At 35.7% G+C, this 26,766-nt stretch overlaps 1 protein-coding gene across 3 annotated transcripts in view; it reads right to left on the bottom strand.

The window, feature by feature from the left end:
* The window catches only part of SEPSECS (Sep (O-phosphoserine) tRNA:Sec (selenocysteine) tRNA synthase), a 48,553-nt gene that overhangs the window by 10,562 nt on the left and 11,225 nt on the right, over nucleotides 1–26,766 (bottom strand). For all 3 annotated transcript variants that reach the window (XM_009206618.4, XM_021938335.2, XM_003898548.5), the window contains 6 exons: nucleotides 25,946–26,064; nucleotides 25,468–25,626; nucleotides 24,421–24,574; nucleotides 21,410–21,512; nucleotides 14,477–14,606; nucleotides 14,253–14,344 (listed from right to left, as the gene is read on the bottom strand). In XM_009206618.4, coding sequence (XP_009204882.1) covers nucleotides 14,253–14,344; nucleotides 14,477–14,606; nucleotides 21,410–21,512; nucleotides 24,421–24,574; nucleotides 25,468–25,626; nucleotides 25,946–26,064 — 757 coding nt within the window. The remainder of the gene's footprint in view (nucleotides 1–14,252; nucleotides 14,345–14,476; nucleotides 14,607–21,409; nucleotides 21,513–24,420; nucleotides 24,575–25,467; nucleotides 25,627–25,945; nucleotides 26,065–26,766) is intronic.

Below are 26,766 nucleotides of genomic sequence, written 5' to 3'. Positions count from 1 at the left end.
CATCAACAAATATTTATAATATATTTACTCTGTGTAAAGGGTTATAAGTAAACCAATAAGCAAATGTTTTAAATATCTTAAAGCACAATATGCTAAATTCTATAATATTCCACATGTTAAGCTCCTAAATGCTCTCCTATTAATATTACTACATTTTAAAAATATCATTTAGGAGACTATTCCACTATTCTACACTAATACTTAGCTAAGCAGTTTTTTACCTGATATATTAAAGCTACTACAGAACCTGTACTATTTTTTGCTACAGTTAAATCTATAACTGACATTTATTATAAAATACTTCTGTAAAGAAAGAAATTTATAAGCAACCCAAGAAAATGTATATAGAAAGATCTTACTTAAAAGAAATGAAATATTATTGATTTTCCATGTTCTCTGTACTGTATTTAACTTAATTTTAAGAGACTTTTCACTAGAGATAAACTGAACTGTATACCTGAATGCTAATGTCAGCTATATTTCTAGAATAAAAATACAAAACTTTACACCATAGTTCAAGATGTTAATGGAAGAGAAGCTGAATGATATTAAGCATTATCTTTCATATGGCCTTTTGCAAACTGATTTGCAGTCATGAAATTCGACATTTAGCCTGTCTCTCCCAGAATCCAAAGATGTGCATAATTCACTAAATTTTAAGTGAAACGGTCTTATGTAATCATGTCTTTGAAAACATACTGTTTCAAGTTATAGGATAAAATAAAGATGGAACCTCACATATTATTACAATATGTTTCACAAGGCAGGTAACAAACCAAAAGAAACATACCCACTAGTCTACTATTTCAAAGATAACATGAATGAATGGATGGATGGATGACTGACAGTAGGTAAATACTGAAGCAGACAGATGTCCATATTGGAGGAAAACAGTACTAAATATGACATGCTGCTGTCCCTGACTGTGGTCAGCTAAAAGGATCCAGGCACACTTGGCAAATCTTGCTTCAGAGGCTACACCCATTTGCATTCAAGTTGTTAAGGCCCCATATGTAGGCCTGAAATCAGATGCTTCTGCAGAGATTGAACCACTCCACTTATAGGGCTGCAGATCTAGTAGTGTTTCCAAACTTAGCTCTGCTATAAGGACACTGAAGTGTATAACGTTCTTTTAAAACTTAGTTTGTCCCCCAGTTTTTAGCTCACAAATTCTAGCCACCGAGCAGCCATAGTGCTGTTATTCTTCTTCCACTTATCCAATTTAGCAGATATTTGCAACAATAAACGATTACCTGCCTTCCCTGTTCAGCAAAGCACTCTTCTAAAAGGAAAGCTAAACGGAATAATGATCTTCTCCAGAAGCGAAACAAAAGTGAGGATAAACTTCTAAGACCATAGACTTTCTTTCTGCATAGACAAACTAAAAGATACAGCCTTACGTTTTAACCCCTTTTTTAAAAGGGGTTAAATTCATGGTTATTTCTCCCCTCAATGAAGCAAATGTGTTGATCAGGAAGGGGATAAGGGCAAAGAGGCTCAATTCACACACAGAGCTCCACTCTCTCTGATCCTTTCACCCTTCAAAAAAGAAAGCTTAAGAAGGAATGGCTTCAAGCTGAGTTCTTGTCTGCCACTACTGTGAAAAAGAAAAAGCTTTTTCTGAAGAGATAAAGCTAGATGAAATAACCTCTAAAAATATCATTGTGGTGAATAAGGACATAGAATGAAAAAAATCCTAAGTTTTCTACTAACATTCCTTTTTTTAGTACACAATAACACCAATAATATAAAAAGGAACTCTCAGTGATGGTATATAAATAGCTCTGGCTGGAGCAAAATAGCTTTGCCTCAGCTTCTCCAGAGCTGAACCAATAAACTATCATGATTAAATTTTCACAGTTCAAAAGCAAGTCCATTTAAACAAAAGAGGCCCTTATTTCTGCAACAAATCCAATAAAAAAACAATATTTATGCTACACATATGCAATTATGGTTTATGGAGGACATCCACATTTTTCAACAGAAAAACCTGCCTACTGAATGAAGTTATTAAAAAAGCAAACTTTAACTTACAGTGACAGAGTTCTCAAATGGGCATCTTAATACTTTGAAAATTACTCCTAGAGATATTCTCTCTTATAAATTATATACATAGAATTTTAAATAAAACCAATTAGTACATTACAGAGCCTTTGGGGTTTTACATACCTCCACTAGATAGAGTGGGAGGGTCACAAGATCACCATCTTTATGGCTCAAATGCCTAGCACAGAGCAAGTGATCACTCCCTCAACAACGGATGAGTGACTAGAAGTAGTGAGAAGAGAGTAGTAAGACTGAAAGCCCGAGAGACTTTAGCATCACACAGACCTGGCTTTCAATGGCTTTCAATGGCAATTCTGGTGGTACTTGGGCGAATACTTAACTCCTCTGGGTCTCAATTTTATCTGCAAAATGGGGATAATTCCTACCTCACACACTTGCTCTGGGTATTACAGGAAATAATAAATACAATGAATCTAGCACAGTTCCTCGCATACAGCAGAGACATTCATAAAAACGTTAGCTCCCCACCCACCTATTTTTCCCCTAGTCTAAAAGAGTTTTCAGGATAAAAAAAACTACAGTTAGCTAGCACGACTCCTACAGACACATGATAATACACTGTAGCTATAATCCTGTTCTTGTCCTGTTCCTGTTTATTCTACTCTACTCTATATATCTAGATGAAAGGAAAAGAACAAAGTTCTGAATGTTACAAAGAGAATTACCTCCTGACATCTGAGATGAAGGCATCCAATTCATGAATACTACTCCAACATAAAATTTCTCCCATAAAGTGTTTACCCAGTGATAATAAAGAACAAAATCCCAATGAAAGTGAGCTGCCTGCTGGATTCATTCACTAGCTGAGCTACAATTCCTGCAGGTCATCCTCAAAGGAGGTGGATTTTCACTCACGCTAAGCAAAATGTACACATGCATGGGCCTTTGGAATCAATCATCTACAAGTTGTCAAAAATCTTAAAGTCAAAAACCTAAATGTCACAAGACAGAACAATGAAGACATAACAGAAATTTCAAAAAGATGACAAAATCACTAAAATCAACAATTCCAAAATCTTAAGGTTAGAAAAGTGCTTCTGCTAAGCAGGAAGTACAATGCCTGTTATATACAACAGGTAATCACCATTCCTTTTCACAAGTTTTCGACTATATCCATATAGTTGAATATTTAGAGAAATGTTTTTTCTATAAGAACATAGAAATATACAGTAGATTATTCCCTTTAAAAAAAAAAAAAAAGGCTGGGTGCAGTAGCTTACGCCTGTATCCCAGCACTCTGGGAGGCTGAGGCAAGAGGATTGCTTGAGCTCAGGAGTTCGAGACCAAACTGGGCAACATGGCAAAATCTTGTGTCTCTACAAAAAGTAAAAAAAAAAAAAAAAAAAAAAATTTAGATGGGCAAGGTGGTGTGCACCTGTGGAAACCAGTTACTCAAGAGGCTGAGGTGGGAAGATCATCTGACCCCAGGGAGGACAAGGTTGCAGTGAGCCATGATCATGCCAATACACTCCAGCCTGGGTGACAGAATGAGACCCCAGCTCAAAAAAAAAAAAGAACATATAATTCACAATGGAAATCGATATCAAAATATTATTTGCAACTGGACACAGAGGTACATACCTATAGTCTTAGCTACTTGGGAGGCTGAGGTGGGAGGACTGCTTGAGCTCAGGAGTTCAAGTCCAGCCTGGGCAGCATAGGAACACCCCATATCTTTAAAAATATGTGTGTGTGTGTGTGTAAAATTAATTTTCCAGAAAGATACTTATTCTATATAAAATATGAGATTATACAACATTTGATCCAGGTGTTCTTAAATACCCTGTGTTCATACATTCAACAAACATATGATGAGCATCTACTATATATCGAGTAAGGGATGCTAAGATTAGAGGGATGGATGGCAAATTCCAAGGGGGGCATTAGTCTACCAAAGTACTCATAATTAAGGACCAAGTTTCATTTCAGACACATAATAGTAATTTTTTAGAAGAATACACTCAAACTCTTAGTTTAATTTGCTAATTAAATAAGTTTAACTACAAAATTACTCAAGACTTATATTAGTTTATTGTAGTAAATATTACATATTATTATTTTTATTTATGGTTTCGAATTCAAGAACAAAAGCAAGAAATACTAAATAACATGCTTATTTGGAATTATAATGACAGCATATAGAAATCTTAAAAGTTTCAACCTTATGCAAATGCAAAAAAACTGAAATCATAACAGTCTCTCAGACCACAGCACAACTAAATTATAACTCAACGTTAAGAAACTCACTCAAAACCATGCTACTGAAACTGAACAACCTGCCTTGAATGACTCCTGGGTAAATAATGAAATTAAGGCAGAAATAAAGAAGTTCTTTGAAACTAATGAGGAAAAAGAGGTAACATACTGGAATCTCTGGGATACAGCTAAAGCAGTGTTAAGAGGGAAATTTATAGCACTAAATGCTCACATCAAAAAGCCAGAAAGACCCCAAATTGACATTCTAACATCAACTAAAAGAAGTAGAGAACCAAGAGGAAACAAATCCCAAAGCTAGCAGAAGACAAGAAACAACCAAGATCACAGTGGAACTGAAGGAGACAGACACGAAAAACCATTAAAAAAAAAAAAAATCAACAAATCCAGGAGCTGGTTTTTAAAAAACAATTAATAAAAAATAGGTAGATTGTTAGCTAGACTAATAAGAAAAGAAAGAAGAATCAAATAGACACAATAAAAAATGATAAATGGGGTATCACCACTGACCCACAGAAAAACAACCAACCATCAGAGAATACTATAAACACCGCTATGAAAATAAACTAGAAAATGAAGAAGAAATGGATAAATTCCTGCATATATACATCCTCCCAAGACTGACCAGGAAGAAGCTGAGTCCCTGAATAGACCAACAAGTTCTGAAATTGAGGCGGTAATTAATAGCCTACCAACCAAAGAAAGCCCAGGGCCAGAAGGATTTACAGCTGAATTCCACCAGAGGTACAAAGAGAAGCTGGTACCATTTCTTCTGAAACTATTCCAAACAATTGAAAAGGAGGGACTCCTTAACTCATTTTATGAGGCCAGCATCATCCTGATATCAAAACCTGGCAGAAATTAAAAAAAAAAAAAAAAATCTTCATGCCAGTATCCCTGATGAACATCAATGCAAAAATCCTCAATAAATTCCTGGCAAACTGGGAGCACATCCAGCAGCATATCAAAACGCTTATCCACCACAACTCAGTAGGCTTCATCCCCAGGATGCAAGGCTGGTTCAACATACGCAAATCAATAAATGTAATTCATCAAATAAACAGAACTAAAGACAAAAACCACATGATTATCTCAATAGATGCAGAAAATACCTTTGATAAAATTCAACATCTCTTCATGTTAAAAACCCGCAATAAATTAGGTATTGAAGGAACATATCTCAAAATAATAACAACCATTTATGACAAACCCACAGCCAATATCATACTGAACGGGCAAAAGCCGCAGGCATTCCCCTTGAAAACCAGCTCAAGACAAGGATGCCCTCTCTCACCACTCCTATTTAACATAGCATTGGAATATCTGGTCAGGGCAATCAGGCAAGGGAAAGAAATAAATAGTATTTAAATAGGAAGAGAGGAAGTCAACCTGTCTCTGTTTGCAGATGACATGATACTATATCTAGAAAACCCCATTGTCTCGGCCCAAAAGTTTCGTAAGCTGATAAGCAACTTTAGCAAAGTCTCAGGATACAAAATCAATGTGCAAAAATCACAAGCATTTCTATACAACAACAAACAAAGAGAGAGCCAAATCATGAATGAACTCCCATTCACAATTACTGCAAAGAAAATAAAATACCTAGGAATACAGCTAACTAGGGAAGTGAAGGAACTCTTCAAGGGAAACTACAAACCACTACTCAAGGAAATTAGAGAGGACACAAACAAATGTAAAAACATTCCATACTACGGATAGGAAGAACCATTATCATGAAAACGGCCACACTGTCCAAAGTATTTATAGAGTCAATGTTATTTCCATCAAACTACCATTGACATTCTTCACAGAATTAGAAAAAAACTATTTAAAAATTCATATGGAACCAAAAAAGAGTCCGAATAGCCAAGACAATCCTAAGCAAAAAGAACAAAGCTGGATATATCATGCTACCCAACTTCAAACTATGCTACAAGGCTACAGTAACCAAAACAGCATGGTACTGGTATAAAAACAGACACATAGGCCAATGAAACAGAATAGATAACTCAGAAATAAGACCACGCATCTAAAACCATCTGATCTTTGGCAAACCTGACAAAAACAAGCAATGGAGAAAGGATTCCCTATTTAATAAATGGTGCTGGGAAAACTGGCTAGCCATATGCAGAAACTTGAAACTGAAACCCTTCCTTTCACCTTACACAAAAATTAACTCAAGATGGATTAAAGACTTAAATGTAAACCCCCAAATTATAAAAACCATAGAAGAAAATCTAGGCAATACCATACAGGACATTGGCACAGGCAAAAATTTCAAGACGAAAATGTCAAAAGCAATTGCAACAAAAGCACACATTGACAAATGTGATTTAATTAAACTAAACAGCTACTGCACAGCAAAAGAAACTATCATCAGAGTGAACTAACAACCCACAGAATGGGAAAAAAATTTTGCAACTTTCCATCTGACAAAGGTCTGATATCCAGAGTCTACAATGAACTTAAACAAATTTACAAGAAAAAAAATCGAACGACCCCATTAAAAAGTGGGTAAAGGACATGAACAGACACTCCTCAAAAGAAGGCATCCATACAACCAACAAACATATGAAAAAAAACTCAACATCACTGATCATGAGAGAAATGCAAATCAAAACCACAAGATACCATCTCATGCCAGACAGAATGGTGATTATTAAAAAGTCAAGGTCTGGCAAGGTTGCAGAGAAATAGGAACACTTTTACACTGTTGGTGGAAATGTAAATTAGTTCAACCATTGTGGAAAACAGCGTGGGTATTCCTCAAAGATCTAGAACCAGAAACGCCATTCGATCCAGCAATCCCATTACTGGATATATATCCAAAGGAATATAAATTATTCTATTATAAAGATATATGCACACATATGTTCAATGCAGCACTATTCACAATAGCAAAGACATGGAATCAATCCAAATGCTCATCAATGATAGACTGGATAAAGAAAATGTGGCATATCTACACCATGGAATACTATGCAGCCTTAAAAAGAAATGACATCATGTCCTTTGCAGGGACATGGATGCAGCTGGAAGACTATCCTTAGAAAACTAAAGCAGGAACAGAAAACCAAATTCTGCGTGGTCTCACCCTAAGTGGGAGCTGAACAATGAGAACACACGAACACAAGGAGTGGAACACTACACACTGGGGCCTGTCAGACGGACGCAGGGAGAGGGAGAGCATCAGAAAAAATAGCTAATGCATGCTGGGCTTAATACTTACATGATGGGTTGACAGGGGCAGCAAACCACCACGGCACACGTTTACCTATGTAACAAACCTGCACGTCCTGTACATGTACCCCAGAACCTAAAATAAATTTTTTTTTAAATCTTAAAAGTTACCATCTATATAATAAAGCGTACTTTTAAAATGACTTATAACTTTGTATAATGGTCTTATTGTTAGAGTTATAATATATTCCATTTATTTAGTTTAAAAATAAACTTAGGCCTGTAATCCCAACACTTTGGGAGGCCAAGGCAGGAGAATGGCTTGAGTCCAGGAGTTCGTGACCAGCCTAGGCAACATAGCAAGACCCTATCTCTACTTAAAAATTAAATAAATAAATAAATAAATAAATTTATGATTTTAGCCAAATCTGAGGAGTGCTCAATATAAAACAAAAAGCAGCTAAGAAAAAAGAAAAAAAAAATCTAAGAAAAAAAGACTATAAAAGATCAGAAATAAATACAGATAACTAATGCTATATTTCCAAGTTTTGATATTTGGGATATTTATGCATTCCATCTCAAATGCCATGAAATATTATCCACCTATGTATAAGTGTTACAATGCTATGACACTGTATGTTTCCTCTCCAAGTTTCTGTTATATATACAAGTGACCTATGTGCCCCAAAACAAGGGGTATCAAACATGAATCTGCACCAAAATTCACTAGGAAAATTTTGTTAAAAATACAGTTGTCTAAGCCCTCCTTCTGACCTAATGAATCTGAATCTATCCTAAAGGAAAGCTAATTTTATAAAGTGACTCAAAACATAAACTCTCAAATAACTGCACAGTACTTGGCTTTCTAGACTCAGTTTAAAACACCCTTTCATAGTTCTACAGTTGTACTAGCCATCAGTACTACCTTAGGACCACACCACGAATGTCAATGTATAAATGCACTGTCTTTTTTCCACGGAGATTTTACCTGATCCTTCCAGAGCTGGGGTAGGTGTCCCAGTTGGGTTTGGTAATAGATGCTCTCATACACTCTGCTTTCCTTTCATAATTCTCATCAGATTTGTAACTATTTAATATCTAGATTTCCTCCCCAAACTATAATTTCCGTGGAGGTAAAGACTAAGTCAATCTTGTTTGTGGATTTAGCTTTAGGGCCTACACATAAATATTTGTTTGAATGAATAAACGAACGAGCAGGGGCCAATACTGTTTTTAAAAAAGGAATCAGATTATAAAGGATCAGATTATGGTAGGCTAAGGAGTTTGAACTTTGTCTTGTAGGCAACCAGAACCAAAGCAAAAGAACTTGAAGAAAGTTGTGTCTTTTTTTTTTTTTTTTTTTTTTTTTTGAGATAGAGTCTCCCTCTGTTGTCAGGCTGGAGCGCAGTGGCGCGATCTTGGCTCAATGCAACCTCCGCTTCCCAGGTTCAAGTGATTCTCATGACTCAGCCTCCTGAGAAGCTGGGACTACGGATGTATGCCACCACACCCAGCTAATTTTTATATTTTTAGTAAAGACGGGGTTTCACCATGTTGGCCAGGATGGTCTTGATCTCTTGACCTTGTGATCTGCCCGCCTCGGCCTCCGAAAGTTGTGTCTTTAGAATATTAACCTGGCACTGCTCTACAATGTGACAGAGTAGACCAAGGTGGGGGAACAGTTGAAGTGTGAGTAAATTATTGTAACCATCAGGTGTGATGTGTTAAGGACTTAAATTAGGGAGGGGTAGCAGTGGAAATGGAAAGAAATGAATGTTGGAAACACTGTGAAGGACTTAATGATATAAGGGCTTAAGGTATAAAAGGAATCAAAAGTATCAGCATTAGAAAGTTTATAACAGAGAAGGGAATTTACTGCTTCATCTCAGAGCCCAGTCCACAAGCAGGCATGGCTGGATAGAGTCTCAAATGACTTAATTCTGTTTTCCTTCTTATAGTCCCTAGTGTTGAGAAGTCTCTCTTGGCATGGCTAGAAATATGGCAGCTGACAATTGTAAGATTATATCCTTACAGCTTACTATCTGCAAAGCAAGAGGTCCCGTCTCTAAAAGATCAATCAAATCTACTGGAAGGATACTATCTCCACATGCCTGTGAACCAGACTAGCCAGATCATCTGCCCAACCTATGAAAGAAGAAGAAGGGACACTGTGATTGACAGACTCAACAGGACCACCTGGAGTCAGGGAGGAGCAGTTCTCCAATGACAGCGATTCTGCACAAGCAAACAACATATTATCCTCTCTAAAATATAACTGAGTTTTTTGGCCAGAGTAGCTAGATTTATTCACTGTTTTCGTCTCCTTTAGATATCAGTAGACCCATATCTTGAGCTTTACGGACATATAAACAGCTCCATAGCCACCAGGCTAGATTATCATCTATATTTAAAAAGGCAAGTAGAATTTATAAGTTAAGACAGAGAACAGGAGACCCAATTGCCTAGATTTCAGTCCATATTCCACAGTTCACCTCATACAAATCTCCATTTTCTATGAAAATGAGAATAACAACACCTCGTAAGAATATTTTGAGGATTAAATGTATACATAAAAATGTACTTAGAAGAGTGCCTTCCACATAGTGCTCAGTATTACGTGTATTTCATATGTATATAAATGTATAAGGACGTATATGGTATTTATATAAACACAAACCTTGCATGGAAAGACTATGTTAAGAACGAATTTTACATGAAACCTTTCTAACCAATGGTCAAATCTTAATGCTCACCCTACTTGACCTATCAGTGCCATTAGCTATGCTAATCGCTCCCTCCTCCTTAATACACAGTTTGAAAATACTTGAAAAAAAAAAAAATTACATCTGTGCTGAATATGCAGTTTTTCTCGTCATTACTTCCCAAACAATACAGTATAAAAACTACTTATATAACATTTACATTGTATTCAGTATTACAAGCAATCTAGAGTTGATTTAAGGAATACAGGAGGATGTGCATAATTTATATGAAAATACTATGCCATTTTATATATGGGACTTGAGCATCTACAGATTTTGGTATCTGAGTGATACCAAGGGATGACTTAGGATACCATTCTTAGTCTTCCTCGTAACTGAATGTTCCTTCTAAGTCTCCTTTGCTGGTTGCTTTTCTCAGACCTCTTAATGCTGTAGTGCCCAGAGCTCAGTCCTTATACCTCTTTTCTGTTTAGACTTACTCTCTTGCAATCTCATCTAGTCTCTTGGCCAATTAACTCCCAGATTTTTATTTCCAGCCCAGTTCTCTCTCAATCCTAGACTTGTATATCCTACTCTCCACTTTGCAACTCTATCTTAAGGTCAATTCAAATTCAATTTTGTCCAAAACTGAACTCCTAGTCTTCCCCCAAAACCTATAGCTTCCCCATCATAGCCAATGGCTGTTCCATCCTTCCAACTGCTCAGGTCAAAAATCTCAGAGTTATTCTTTACTTTTCTCTACCATCCATCAGGAACTCCTATTCGCTCAATCTTCAACACAAACATAGACTCTAACCACTTCTTACTACCTCCATTGCCACCATCTAGCTCCCAGCCAATATCACTTCTTAACCACTATAAAAGGCTCTTAACAGGTATCCATCCAGCTTCTGCCCTTGCCCCCCAATCTATTATCAAAACAGCAATCAATGTGAGCATTCAAAGCATGTCAGATCATTCTACTCAATTCAAACCTCCAATGGTTTCCTATTTCAGTCAGAGTATGAGGCACGGACCTTACTGTGACCTAAAAGGCCCCACATGATCAGCCCCATCCTCATTACCACCCTGACCTCAACTCCCACAGTTCTCCTCCTTGCTCTTTTTGCTGCAGCCACAATGGCCTCCTTGCTGCTTCTCAGATACACAAGGTCCACATCTGGCCTAGAGTCCTGATACTGGCTTTCTGCCTGAAACGCACTTCACCATCATATGTGTATATTCCCCTCAAACTTCAAGTTCACTGAATGTCAGGGTATTGGGCTAGGCATGGAGGTCACGTCTGTAATCCCAGCACTCTGTGAGGCCAAGGCAGGTGGATCACGTGAGGTCAGGAGTTCAAGACCAGCCTGGCCAACATGGCAAAACCCTGTCTCTACTAAAAATATAAAAATTGGCCGGGCATGGTGACACATGCCTGTAATCCCAGCTACTCAGGAGTCTGAGGTGGGAGGATCTTTTGAACACAGGAGGCAGAGGTTGCAGTGAGCCAAGATCACGCCACTGTACTCCAGCCTGGTGGAGAGAGTGAGACTCTGTCTTCAAAAAAAAAACAAAAAAGTCACCTTCTCAACGAGGCCTGCCCTAACCACTATATTTAAAAATCAGTTCCCACCACCACCTTATCATCCCAAATTCTCCTTAATCTTGCTTTTTTTCCATAGCATTTATCACCTTCAAGCAAACTTTGTAATTTCTGTATTATGTTGCCTGTTTATTGCTGGTTTCCCCCATGGGCAATGTGTGCTCCCCAAGAGCAAGTATCTTTATCTACTGTATTGACTGCTATATCTATCTATAGCTATATGCCTGACACATTACGTGTGGTCAATAAATACACAGTAAGTTAAATATTTACTCAATGAATCTTATCCCACATTCAACTTTACCTTTGCATTTCCATACTTTAGACTCCGCTATTTAAAATGGGCTTATTCAGATGCAGGGAGGAAAGCCAAGACAGCTTGATGAGGGTAAAAACGGGTATGAGGTAACATGAAACTGAAGAGACCATTGTGTTAAAAAGAGAAACTCAAATTTCCAAAATGTCCAATTTATATTACCAATATGCCTTATAGTGGATTACTAAATTACAGGCCAGTTCTCATGATTACTATGTCCAAAGTCCAGAAAGTAACTCTTTTAAGAAATATTCCAGAGTCTTTTAAAACTAAAAGTGGCCTGAGATGTCAATTGTGTCTTTCACAAATGAAATGGGGAAATAAAATCTTTAAAACTTTTCCAGGACGAAATGACTAGTTATAGGAGAGCTAAGAACCACTGGCATCTGAAACAACTAAACTCACATATAAGCAGATAACAGATTTTCCTCATCTATAGAGAGTTGTCATCTGACATATGGATCTGGTTCCTTGAAAGATTTGCCACAGTCTTCTCTTGGCTACAACAATCTACGACCATGAATGATTACAATTTGGAGTTCATAAAACCAGAGTTTTATTCTTATTGTATAAAAATTCATTGTCAGACTTCCCGAAGTATAATTCATTCACATATAGTAAAATTCGGGGTGTCTCTTTTTTTGGTGCCCACTTCTATGAATTTTGACAAATGTATACAGTCAGGAAACCACTACCACTATCATGACATAAAACGTTTCATCACCCTAAAAAGTTCCCTCCCCAATCCCTAGCCTTTAGGAACCATTAATCTTTCTTCTTTCCTTATATTTTTTACCTTTTCCAGGATAGCATATAAATGAAACTGTACAATACATAGCCTTTTGAGTCTGGCTTCTTTCACATGGCATAATGCATTTGAAAGTCATTATCTTATTGCATATTTTGGTACATTAGCCATTCTAAAAGGTGTGTAGTGGTATTTCATTGTGGTTTTAAATTTGCATTTCCCTAATTACTAATAACATTGAGCATCTTTTCCTATATCACATAGATCTTAAGAAATGTCCTCACAATTAAACAATTACTTTCCCATGGAATGAATTAGTAGGGGAAGGAGGACCGGGGTAAAACAGAGCACAAGATTTTTAAACTTGTTATGTATTCATCCTAAGGCTATGAGAAGATCTATGAGATAATACATATGAAAATGCTTTAGAATATATAAAGTACTATTATAAATATAAGGCACTACAATTGTTATTAAGTGCTAGAAAGTTATCAGATTTAAAAACTGCACCAGAGGATTCACTCTCTCCCAGATAGAAGATGAATAAAACACTGCCTGCCCTAGCTATACGATCTCTGTCTTTTGGAGGTGTCCTGAATTAAGCTAGTTGTGTTGGAGATAAAGTTCTGTTTTCAAGCATAAATGTAACTTCTTTTCACAACCAATATAACCAATGAGTTCAGCATTCGATAGTGATAAGAAATAGGCCGGGAGCGGTGGCTCATGCCTGTAATCCCAGCACTCTGGGAGGCTGATGCGGGTGGATCACGAGGTCAGGAGTTGGAGACCAGCCTGGCCAATTTTAATCTCTACTAAAAATACAAAAAATTACACGCCTGTAATCCCAGCTACTCGGGAGACTGAGGCAGGAGAATTGATTGAACCCAGGAGGCGGAAATTGCAGTGAGCCAAGATTGTGCCATTGCACTCCAGCCCAAGACTCCTCTCAAAAAAAAAAAAAAAAGACAAAGATAAATTTACTATTTTAGTATAAAAAGATAGAGCTAACTTCTGACCTGGTTCTTCCTCCTGTGACTGACATCTCACCCCTAAACAATTTTCACGTTTCCAAAAACTAAAAAGATGACTTGTCCATTTGTCTTTTAAGAGCTTCTACCTTTAAGTGATAAATGAACTGAATTTTACTGAATAGGAGTCCCTAATGCAGGAGTTTCTAAAAAGTAAATAAATAAAAGTAAAATCACCTAATCAAGATTCCTCGTAATATCTGGATAGACAGGCTGACAAAAACTAATAGGAAACTGAATAACAGAGCTGAATAAATCGATCTGAATAAATAGTGTCGGACCATACTAGATGTCTCCCTCCCAATGCAAGAAACCAATAAGCAGAAACACCAAAGATTTGGAGCATGGTTCTAGTCGAGAATGTTATTCGATATATAAAGGGAAAGCTTACCTTCCTTTCTTTTAGTAGCTTTTTATAGCCATTTGATCCAAGTGACAATAAAGTAATAAGCACATCTAAAGAAGGCGAAGCTGAAGCTCTTCCTGAAATAAGAAGGATAAGTTACATTAAGAAGATGGGGGGGGTAGCTGTAGAAATTAAGATTTATTACAGTAGCCTATGTACAAATGGATTTTTGTTAGTTACTTTTTCTGAAAAGCAACTTATTTATTTACCTGGATACATCTTGCTGATTTCCTGAATGAAGGAATCATTAAAGCCAGCAATTATAGCGCCACCTACTGGAACCATAAAATTTTTGTCCAAGCTCTGAACAAAAGCATCTATTCTACCAACTCGAGCCCCCTAGAATCAATATAATATTACATATTAGTTGCTAGGAAAACAGACAATTGCTATTAACAAATACATACCACAACGAAAAATTATAACTATTTGAGTTAATTAATATATTAGCCTGATTTAACCATTTCACGATATATACATGCATCAAAACATCAAATTGTACACCATAAAAATACACAATTTTTGTCAACTCTCTTAGAATAAAAATAAACACCATTAAAACAATGCACAGAAAAACCGACTGAAAATTTTTATTTTTATTTTCTTTGTAATAGTGCCAAGAAAACGTTTTTAAGTATTAAAACAAAATTTTTAATGGTGCTGCTTATATGTGGAACTTTAAGCTTACAACGTGCTTTCACACATAAATCATTTAATCTTCATAACAACTCTGTGAGGCAAGCATGGTTTCAGTATCAGCTCAGGTGGGAACTTTAATGAAACAAAATTTTACACCTTAAAATTTGATAAGAAAGAATGGATTTGGCCGGGCGCAGTGGCTCACGCCTGTTATCCCAGCACTTTGGAAGGCCAAGGCGGGCGGATCATGAGGTCAGGAGATCGACACCATCCTGACTAACACGGTGAAACCCCATCTCTACTAAAAAAACAAAAAATTAGCCAGACGTGGTGGCATGCGCCTGTAGTCCCAGCTACTTGGGAGGCTGAGGCAAGGGAATGGCATGAACCCAGGAGGCAGAGCTTGCACTGAGCCGAGATCTCACCACTGCACTCCAGCCTGGGTGACAGAGCGAGACTCCATCTCAAAAAAAAAAGAGAATGGATTCATCCCATGCGTCTCATCTGGGCTCCTTTTTGACAACAAATGTCTACAATGGGTTCTGTAACTATTAAGTGGTTTTAAACACCCTCTGTAAGTTCGAGGGTGGCCACCATAACCTAAGGGACTATAGCCATCCGAGTTGCCAAACAGTTAATTATACGTGTGCCTCTCTTTAATGCTTGCACAATCTACTACCTGTACGACCATTTTAAGCACTCAGATAACAAAAAAGAAATGCAAAGTTTTACTTTTAACATCACTTAATGGAAATTTTATTTGTATACTCTTGGCAAGTTTAGAAGCAATGTTTCTACATAACTCCTGCTCCCTAATATTGTAAACTTAGATGACTTCATTCCATTGCAAATGAACTTCCAGTGAAAATCTAATATTCTGGTGAAAAATTGAATACTTACCTACTAGAAATGTAAAAGTAAGTTCGGTCCTCGTCCAACACAGTCTATGACCTTCTGTCTAATGTGCTTCAATTTTCTCCTCTTAAAAATACAGATACTATCTAAATTACAACTAAGATAGCCTTTTTCTTTATCTGTAGCCACAGATTTTCAATCTGTATTCACAATCTGCATTCCTATTAATATTATAACCATATTTGACCTTCATTTTCACATCTTGCTATCTGAGGGAGAATAGAAGGAGCAGATAGCTGGCCTAATCTAAGAGTCCAGATCCAGGCAACAGGTGGAAGCAGCTGAAGCAGGGAAGTGGAGCGGCTGCTCTGGAGGCCATTATACAAGTGTTCAAATCTTAACCTTCCTCTTCCTCTTCTAATTTCCTAATAAACCATAATCAGAGAAAATCTCACCATATCACAGGAAAACAGAGAGACACATATAAGACTAACAGAATAAAAAAAAAAACAACTGGAAAACATGGGAAGTAGCAGCACATAAAAATAAGTGGAACAGTGACAGTTGCCTTTGTATTAATATTTTAGTACTGTCCAAGGCCTCCTGAGAGAAACAGGAACCTAAATTGGAAGCAGAAATACTAGAGGAATCAGTGCATCAGACGTTGTTAGAACCCTTCCATCACTAAAACACAGAAAGCATTTAAAAAGCAGCACATTCTATGGCAAGAAAACAAACAGGCCAGACCCAATCTCAGAAATGGTACAGAGCCCCCTTTTTTCAGCTACATCTAAGTCACCAGTACATGCTCTAAAATCCACTCTCAAAATACATTCGAATAAAAGCATTTATTACCACCTTCACAACTACCACCCTGGCCAAAGCCACAAACAAATCTCATATGGGTTGCTGCAACAGCCTTCCACTCTTGCCTCCCTAGTCTATTTCCCACATAGCATGTCACTCTTTCCTGCTTGAAATCCTTCCATGGCCAATGATCATACCAAGAATAAAATCCCAAACCCTTAACACACCTCAAAGCTCTACAACCACTGTTCACCTTGTTCATTATGGTTCAGCCATACTGGCCTCCTTGCTATTTCTCACACATTCCAAGCACACTCCTCCCTCAGCGTCTTGGCTATTAGCTTCTGTCTAGAATCTCTCTAGAGAGCTGCAAAGCCTCCTCCTTCATGTCATTCAGAGCTCCATTCCTAGATCACTCCATCTAATGACATCCGTCCTCCCCAAACACCACAGCATTTATCCAAGACTTGTCATACTCAAGGTTTACTCTCTGCTTTCCCACAAAAAATAGAATGCTCCATGAGGGTTAAAGACTTTGTCGCATTCACTATTTCATCTCTAGTTCCTACCCTGGTGCCTGGTACACAAGTAGGAACCCAGAAAGTATTTGTTGAATGAAGAGGCAATTAGGTTTGTGAATAAACAGTAGGAACACCTACTTCTCCCAAATTCTTAATAGGCAAAGTTGCCGCTTCCCACATTTTTGGAGCTTTACAATCTATTCTGACTCAAAATAATTAGTCTTATACACATATTTTTGGGACTCTACTATATCCCTCTCCATTAATCTATCCTAACATCCATAATCCATGAATCTCTTAAATTCATTTTAGTAAATATAAACAGAAATATAGGTTATTCAAAACTAATTTCCCTGGGGGGGCTACATGAGCATACAGAATACTCTACAGGCTCAGCATTAAGGCATTCTAGGGTCTCACCTTAAAAATAAAAAAGTTAAAAACATAATGTTAAAACAATAAAAATTTAAAAACATTTATAGTTTTCCTTCATTGATTGATTATTGCAATATTATTTTCTCAAGAAGAGACTTAGAGTATTAGTACTTTAGTATTTTGTTTTTTAACAGAAAAATGGGACTTTGGAGTCGCACTGAACTAGATGGGCTATTTTGTAGCTATAGGACCTTGGGTAAGTCACTTAATCCCACTTATTTTATTTCTCCATGTGCAGAATGGGAATAAGAAGTACACTTAAATTGTCAGGATTCAGTTAATAACTTTAAAAGGCTAGTAGGATGGCTGACACATGGAAAATGTGTAGTAAATGGTATATATCAACAATAAGGACTATTGAGATGAATTAAAGCTAACTTTAATTTTTTAGAATGTCATGAAACAGCAACCTGCACTCAACAAGACTCAAGTATTCATTTGATTTAAATCAATAGTGCCACAACATCTTTTGGTGAAGGCCAATTTGGGAAAAATAGAATCTTTATATATTTGCTTTTTTGTTTTAAAGAAATATCCATTTTAGTAAGTTCTAATGCTCAATAGCACAGTACAGTGACTACAGTTAACAACAATGTATTGTATATTTCAAAATACCTAGAAGAGAGGATGTGAAATGTTCCCAACACAAAAGGATGTAATAAATGCCAGGTAATGGATAGCCTAAATACTCTGACTTAATCATCCCACAATCTGTACATGTATCAAAATATCATATGCACTCCATAAATATATCTAAATATTATGTATCAAAGAAATTTTTTTAAAGAAATGTCAACTTTAGAAGGTAATACATTATCTGCAACAGTATCTGCATTTAAAAGTTTATTCACCCATCTTATAGTTTTTTTTGGTTAAAATTTTAGTAAAACCACCTCCCAAATGCAGAGAGGTAATGACAAAGCAGAGTATTAGGGATGTACAACTCCAAGGGCACCTTTCTTATTGTATTCTGGAGCTCTTTTTTTTTTTCAGGCGGAGTCTCGCTCTGTCACCCAGGCTGGGTGCAGTGGCGCTATCTCGGCTCACTGCAAGCTCCGCCTCCTGGGTTCATCCCATTCGCCTGCCTCAGCCTCCCAAATAGCTGGGACTACAAGTACAAACCACCACATCACCCAATTTTTTTTTAAATTTTAGTTTTTTAGAGATGGAGTCTCGCTTTGTTGCCCAGGGAGGTCTCAAACTTCTGGCTTCAAGTGATCCACAAGCTTCAACCTTCCAAAGTGCTGGAATTACAGAGATGAGCCACCACACCCAGCCTCTTTTAGTTTTAACCTCTTCAAGTACACCACCAAATTTTCTAGTATTTAAAAATATGTTGTATCATTAAAATGATCATTACGAAAACTTTATAGGCATCTGAAGGGTACAGAAATATAACACTAAAAAAATTAAATGTACACAATGAATATAACTATGTAAAAACAATATGCATACAAAAAGAGAAAAAGTAAATACATAAATTGTTAAAGATATTTGTTAGGGTAATAGCGTTATGAGTGATCTTCTACTCCTTCCTCATTTTCCTAAACTTTTAGTAATGCTGATGGTATCTGACTTTTAAAAGAAGAGAAGCTGCTAAAAATTACAGAGAAGAGGAGCAAGGGGGAAAGGGAAAGGAGGAATAAAAATCAACCACTGAAATAAAATGTTTTTCAAGATTTCCAGTGTAGAAAATAGTACACCCTTCCTCTGTGACCATACAAATTAGATATAACCTAGTCCAGAATAAGTGAAGAAGCCTTAAAAAGTTAAGGAATAACGAAAAGAAATACCAAGGAAGTGGTAAACAGTCTTTCTCTAAACGTTTTAAGAAATCCCGACACACCATGCCTACAACCCACTCCACCTCTGGACTTGCTACATAAATTAATCCATTTCCTGATTGGTTTAAGCCAACTTGAGTTGGGTTTCTGTTACTTGCTGCCAATGACATCCTAACTGATACAAAGGTGAGTAAAGAAATTAAGCAAATCTGCGATTACTATTTCATATAAACCACATTTATGTAAAAGATGATACTAGTATACGAAAAATAATATAGAAGACAAAAAAATGTACTAGATAGTATCTGTTGTGCTTCAGAGCATTTACCATATCGGAGCAGGCCACAGGTAATCTGCAAATAACTTATGCCCACATAACACAAATCACATGTATGTCAAAACTGAATGCGTATATTAACATCATTATGCACACAAACTATGTAGTCCATATCATACATGCATAAATACAATAATTCATTTATTCACTGACTTTGTTCAGTAACCAGTTATTGATTGTCCATTATGTACCAGATACTGTCTTAAGTATTGAGGGCACAGCAGTGAACAAAATAAAGTTCTACTCCAACAGAACCTTAATTATAATTACTGTCAATAACAAACATTATATCAAACGGTGATAAGTGTTCTGGAGAAAAATAGCAAGGAGCCATTAATTATAAGAAACATCATTATTTTATATATCACTACATTAAAAAAAATTGCCTATTAACATTGTAAGACACCACTGATTATAAGACATCACAATTTCAGATGTCAAAATATAGAACACTGCATCTTAAAATCAATGAACATGGTAAAAAAGCAAAAAGAGGGATAGAAAATGCTAGCAAGGGCTGGGCACAGTGGCTCACACCTGTATTCCCAGTACTTTAGGGGGCAGAGGTGGGAGGCTGGCTTGAGCCCAGGAGTTTGAGACCAGCCTGGGCTGCATGACAAAATCCCGTTTCTAGAAAAAAATACAACAAGTTAGCTAAGCGTGATAGCGCACACCTGTGGTCCCAGCTACCCGGGAGGCTAACGTAGGAGGATGACTTGAGCGTGGGAGGTTGAGGCTGCAGTGAACTGTGGCTGCACCACTGCACTCCAACCTGGACAAGAGAGTGAACTCCTATCTCAAAAAAATAAAAAAGTAGAAAACGCTAGTGAGAAAGGGGGAGGTGTTAGATAGGATTTGACATGTTTGCCAAAACTGAGTATGTATATTAACATAATTATGCACACAAACTATATAGCCTGTATCATACATGCATAAATAAATACAATATTTCATTTATTCATTCACTTTGTCCAGTAACCGGTTATTGATTGTCAATAATGACAAAAATTGATAGAGTTTCTGAGGAAGTCTCACTGACGAAAAGAAAACTACGCAACTCTCTAGAAGAGCAATCCAGTGAGTGGGATGAGCAAGAGCAAAGGCCTGGAAGTGCAGGCATGTGACAAAATGGAAAAAAAGTAAGGCAGCAAGGGTGGTTGGAGCACAGCAAGCAAAAGGAAAGCAGAAAATGAAATCAGCAAATCAGCAAAGGCTTGAATACACAAAGCCTGTAGGCCATAGTTCTTACAAGTGACATGGGAAACAAAGACATATTTTCAAAAGTAGAACCTCAAACAAATGACCAGGATCTAGCTGATGCTTAAAAAAAAAAAAATACAAAAACCTGCCAATTCTACAGGTATATACTAGAATGTTTACAAATGAAGTCACTTCTAGTCTAAGATAATAAGGTACAATAATTCCTTAAATATAGAATAAATCACATATTTTTTAAAATGATATAATCCAGTATATTAGAAAAATGAGAATCCTGGTAATGAAACAGTCTCAGAAAGTTAAAAGCTAAACTACTAAAGTATTTCCATGTTGATTCTAGCCTACCAAGCTATCAGTCCAATTACCACCATAGTACCAAAGAATAATTACTTTTATTGAGATTATCAGATGCAAGTTCCTAACACAACCTGAAGCAGATGGTCATAAATAACTGTTTTTACTATATCAGATTGTAAGAAAAAGTAATAATCCTATAATATGTTAAACTGAATTTTTCCTTGACATATATATTTTAAACTCTCTTACCTGCTGAATGAGGTGCATACACTTTGAAGACTGCACTCCATAAGCATTATTGACTATATGTGGAATGCCATAATTAGCACAAATCACAGCCAGTTCTTCTAATCTATAAACGTAAATATTCAATAGAAAGACATACTCACACTGTGCTTTATAAATGCTAGTGCAGAAACTTTTTAAAAAATTTACTAGTTATCCTGAATGTACACCAAGGGAAAAAAACGACAAATACTGAAATTTCTATTGCAGTATTTTGACATGTAATACAGCAGCTTGGAAATACAGAGCAAGTGCTTTTGAATAAACCTTAAAAGGCTTTTAAATTAATGTTATCAATATATGAAAAAAATACAAAAATTTATGTAGATGGTAAATCATTTTAAAATTAAAAATTCCCTAAATAGAAAGCCAGAAGATTTATTTATAATGACCCCTCACAAGGTGGTATGCTCTTTTTTTTCACTTTTGTTTGCTTACCATACCGAAGCTAGTATCTGCAAAATAATTAGCATATCTGGAATCTTAAGAAATCTTACATTAAACATCTCATAAAATAAAAAATGCATACTCAAATAGACTTTAATGTATTAAAAAATACAGAACATTAAAATGTGTCATTACCAAAATAACTAACATTTTCCAACAACTTGGATACTGAGGAATCTTTTAAATAGCTCCTGGTTTTAAATCCACCCTTATCTACTCTTACTTTTTCATTTTACACCTCTCATATTAATCTGAGAGTCTAACTTTATGCAAAGTAAGGTAACAAATTTCAGTGGCAGCATAATAAATAGATGTTCTTTCACAAAGCCAAATACTTCTTGTGACTGAGCTCATCTTTAATAGAAATGTCTTCATGCTATGAAACTAAAACTAAATCCTATGTTTTAGTAAAACTATTAAAGTTTTCTTTCTAAAGTATAAAGAATTTGAAAGCATTTTTATACAAGTAAAGTCCTTTTTGACAGGATATATTTCAAATATATAGTTTGAATTACCAATTTATGCATAATACATGTACTATTTCTAGTAGATGTCATTAATATATTTTTAACTGTAAGCAGGAATACCATTATGTTCATCTGTTACAAGTTTTCTTTTTTTTATCCAGTTTGCCTCAGACCAAAAACAAGTTATCAATTTGCTTGCTTGAAGTCTCATGAATTAAAAATTCATTTTATCATTCATTTTCACAAACCCTACAAATTGATATAGAAATTCTTTTTGTTACTTCAAACTAATCAGATGATGTTTTTAACAAAATAGACCTTCTGGGATACACACAAGTATTTTCTTCATAAAATAAAAGGTACTTTCATATGTGTGTGTTCTAATGAAAATATTCCTTAATAAAAAACTTTGAAAATAAAGCTCCATAACATTAAGCTCTATTTTTAAAGGAAAAAAAAAATAACTTGAGAGTACTTTTAAATAATCTGAATTACCTAAATCTGTTAATGGTTAGGGTGTGTTTAAAAAACAAACGTATTAAATGAAAGGAGAAGCAGAAAAAATATTTTTCATATATATCAAATTGTTTTCTAACTTAGAAGCCAATTTAACGTGTTTATCAGTTAGAAGAAATAATACCCTTTTTTGCAACATATCCCTTAAGTGAATTTCCTCTACTTTTTGTCTAATTAACTAATAAAAACAAAATGTATACTGTACCCAAAAAATTAAGACTATAAAGGAATGAAGCTTGATGTAAAAAAAATCAAAATGTAGTTTTAAAATTTAATAAAGTCAGAAATTCAAACATTACTGTGCACCACCCTCTTCCTAAACTTCACTCTTATTCAGAAATATTCATTACACAAAAGTGACAAACAAGAATTTTTCTGACTGATAAAAAGCTTTATTAAATTTTTTCTAAAGGAGATAATACGGGTAAAACACTTAACAATGTGCCAGGCATACTGTAAACATCCGAAAGACACTAGTCAAAATGAAACAAAAGCAAAGTATCCACAAGGATAAATAATCCAACTAATACAAATATTCATTAGCTGTTTTTCAAAATGTGATTTCTATCACATTAAAAATTTTATATATATCAAAACCACCAATAAAGAATGATGTTTATTTAATATTTCAATATAAATTTGAAATCTGGTAAGTAATGAATAAACCACAGCAGCATATGCAAAGTAATCTTAAAATAGAGTTCACAGGCTCATGAATGTAGTAAGGTAAATTTTTGAGAGCATAGTTACAATCTGCCTATAAGATAACAAAAGCCAACATGGCATTCATTACTGCCAAATAATGTACTTCCATGAATTAAAACCAAGGTATAACTCGATGCTACAAGAAAAGCCCAAAGTCAATATAGTTCCTACGAATTATTACCTCTTCCATTCAAAATGTTAAAATGAAACAAAAAAAAAAATTGTAGTCAAAAACAGAAATCTATATTACTAGACCTGAGCCTATTACATTTTCAGAATAAAAATGTGTGGCTATCCTTTAGAAGAGTAAACCTTTGCTTTTTCTCTCCTTTTTGCTTTTATTTTCTTAAATATTTGTATTATTCTCAAAATGCAGACAATGACAACCACTATGCACACATAAGTATACATCTGAGTTAATCTTCCAATTACAGCAATTTGAAAATAAACAATCCTAAATTTTTAATTTATTAATACTGATAGCAATGAAAAGAAGTAAACTCAACATTTAGCTTAGAAAAGAAACTTCTATTAAATAATAAGAAAAAACATGCTAAGAGATCAGAAACAGGACAAAGAGCAAGGAAACAGAGACAGTCTGCATCTACTCAAGTGATAAAGAGAGCTCCCCACCCTGTACTAGTTGTTTTCCCTTGTTCTATTTCAAATGGTTGTTTTCCCAAGCCATTACGCTATTTCTTCACAAAGTCAATCTATTCTCTTAGAACAGATCATTCACCTATTTATTACGAAGTGTTATTTAAGCATATTTGGGAATTAGTATATCATATTTTATTTAAAAGACTGATAACTTAAGGACAATAATCACAAATCATTTACCTATCAGGCACCCTTGGAGCAAAACATGATGTAGTAGAATGAATACACAGAATGTAATCAGGCCCAAGTTCCTGGACTTTAGCCTCCACTGTTTTCAGGTCTGTACGCAGCTCGTCACCTTCCAAAACATTTTCTATCACCACAGGCTCAAAACCTAACCAAACCAACCAGAAAAAAAAAATGTTAGTGTGAACTAAAATAAGGGAAGATCCTGAAACTCTAGGAAGCATGCTATTCTACACAAGAACTCTTAATATTTATTTTGGTAGATTAACCTTCCTCTGGTAATAAATACACGGCTCAGTACTGGTATTAGTCAAAGGCAGGTCAAAATAATGTGACGGACGACTACACAATTTTAGGACCATAAGTCTATTTAACACTAGGATATGACAAGAATGAAATCTAGAAAGTAAGGAAAACAAATGTTAGCTATCTAGAGAAGTAATAACATGGACACTGATGACAAAAAGGATCACTTTAATCCAGTTCAACTTCAATCCAGAGAAAAGTAAGTCCACTCATTCTCTGGCAATATTTCTGTTTTATTTTAAAGTTCACTTTATTTCAGAGATGGACATTAATAATAATACAATTCACTTGCTGAAACAAATCACAAACATCTACTCAATGTTTTACCTCTAAAGAAAAATGTAATAAATTTCAGCAGCCTAAGGATCACTGATCCATCGCATAGCCTACAAAAGCCTCCTATGAAAACAAAATGTATACAGTAAATTTTGCATAATTTAAAGATAAAAATTGTTTTCACATTTTTCAATTAAAACAGCACACTTAACTAGTATATAAGCAAAGGCTCAGCAACAAATAATAATTATGGAACCATATATATTTAGGTATCCATAAACTTAAAAGTTGTATAAAGTAATACAAACATTAAATTTTGTCACATTTATTTTACCACAATTTTTTCTTTTAAAAAAGCAATAGGGAACAGAGTTAATTTTTCATTTATCTTTATATAAGAAATTTGAATTTTCTAATTGGATGTTTAAAACATTATACACAACACTTTTCTTCTCTTACCTGCAGTGATCATGGATTTAAAGCAGGACTTCTGGTCTATTCGTGGCCATATAATATACTTTGCCTTTGGTCTTTTGTGTCGTAATGTTAAGAAACACAGAGTTAGACTCATGCCAGTTGCCATAGGAACTACGAAGCAGTTGGCTGCTGTATGGACACCTACAAATAAGCAGCAAAACAGAAATCTGTTATCCCGCTAAGCACCCAGCATCGTTCTTGAGGAAATAATATATTTCATCTAAAAAATAGTAAGAGTCGTAGCCCTAGTGCTTCTGTTTCTGTACTCACTCTTGGGAAGCTCAATGCCAAATTCAACTTCTGAGCTTATGGCTCTGATTTTCTATCTTATTCTAAAGACTTTTTATTTTTAGAAAAAGTCATACTCTTCTTGGAAAGGGGCAATAATAAAGGAAATAGTCAATGGTGTGTGTGTGTGTGTCCAGTCAGCCAAAAGTATTATGATTAAGACCGTACATACCAGCCAACTTTATAATGTCCAGGACCAAAGAATTGGTAATTTTGTTCAAAAGGCTAGAGCCTGCAGCTTTTGGTTGCACAGCAGAAATATCACCCGATCGTCCAATGCCATGAATGAACCTAAGCAAAAAATGGGCCAAAAACTGGACAAATACATTCAGCATTCTAAGTAATACAATGTACAAATATGCAAATATAATAACCCAAAAAACACAGGAGCAATATTTGGCTGTTACAGATATATGTCACAAACTATTAATGATGTGGAACTCTCCTACTTAAACTGAAACAACTTCATCAATTATGCTGTGATAGCTAGTTTTCAATGACGGCCACCATCAATTATTTTTCTCCCTGTGCCCACATCCTACTCCCACACCAAGAGATGGAGTCTACTTCCTCTCCACTTGCATCTGGGCTGAACTTAGTGACTTGCTTGGCCAGGAAGAATCTAGCAGAAGTGACTGTGTGAAATTTTCATGCTAGGCAAACCTTCAGATGACTAAACTCTCAGCTAGTATCTGACTGCAACTACATGAGAGACCCAAAGCAATACTCACCCTGCTGAGCCCAGTTAATCCAAAAAACTATGAGAGGTAATAAGAAGTAATTGTTTTTAGCCACTTAATTTTAGGGTGGTTTGTTCTGTAGCAATAGAAAACTGAAATATATGAAACAATAAATTATCTTTTTTTTTTCTTTTTGAGACAGAGTCTTGCTCTGTCGCCCAGGCTGGAGTGCATTGGCCCGACCTCAGCTCACTGCAAGCTCCGCCTCCCAGGTTCCCGCCATTCTCCTGCCTCAGCCTCCAGAGTAGCTGGG

The sequence above is a fragment of the Papio anubis genome, chromosome 3, assembly GCF_008728515.1.
Source record: "Papio anubis isolate 15944 chromosome 3, Panubis1.0, whole genome shotgun sequence".
NCBI lineage: Eukaryota > Metazoa > Chordata > Mammalia > Primates > Cercopithecidae > Papio > Papio anubis.
Note: the sequence above shows the minus strand (reverse complement) of the source record. Positions and strands in the feature narration are given on the sequence as shown.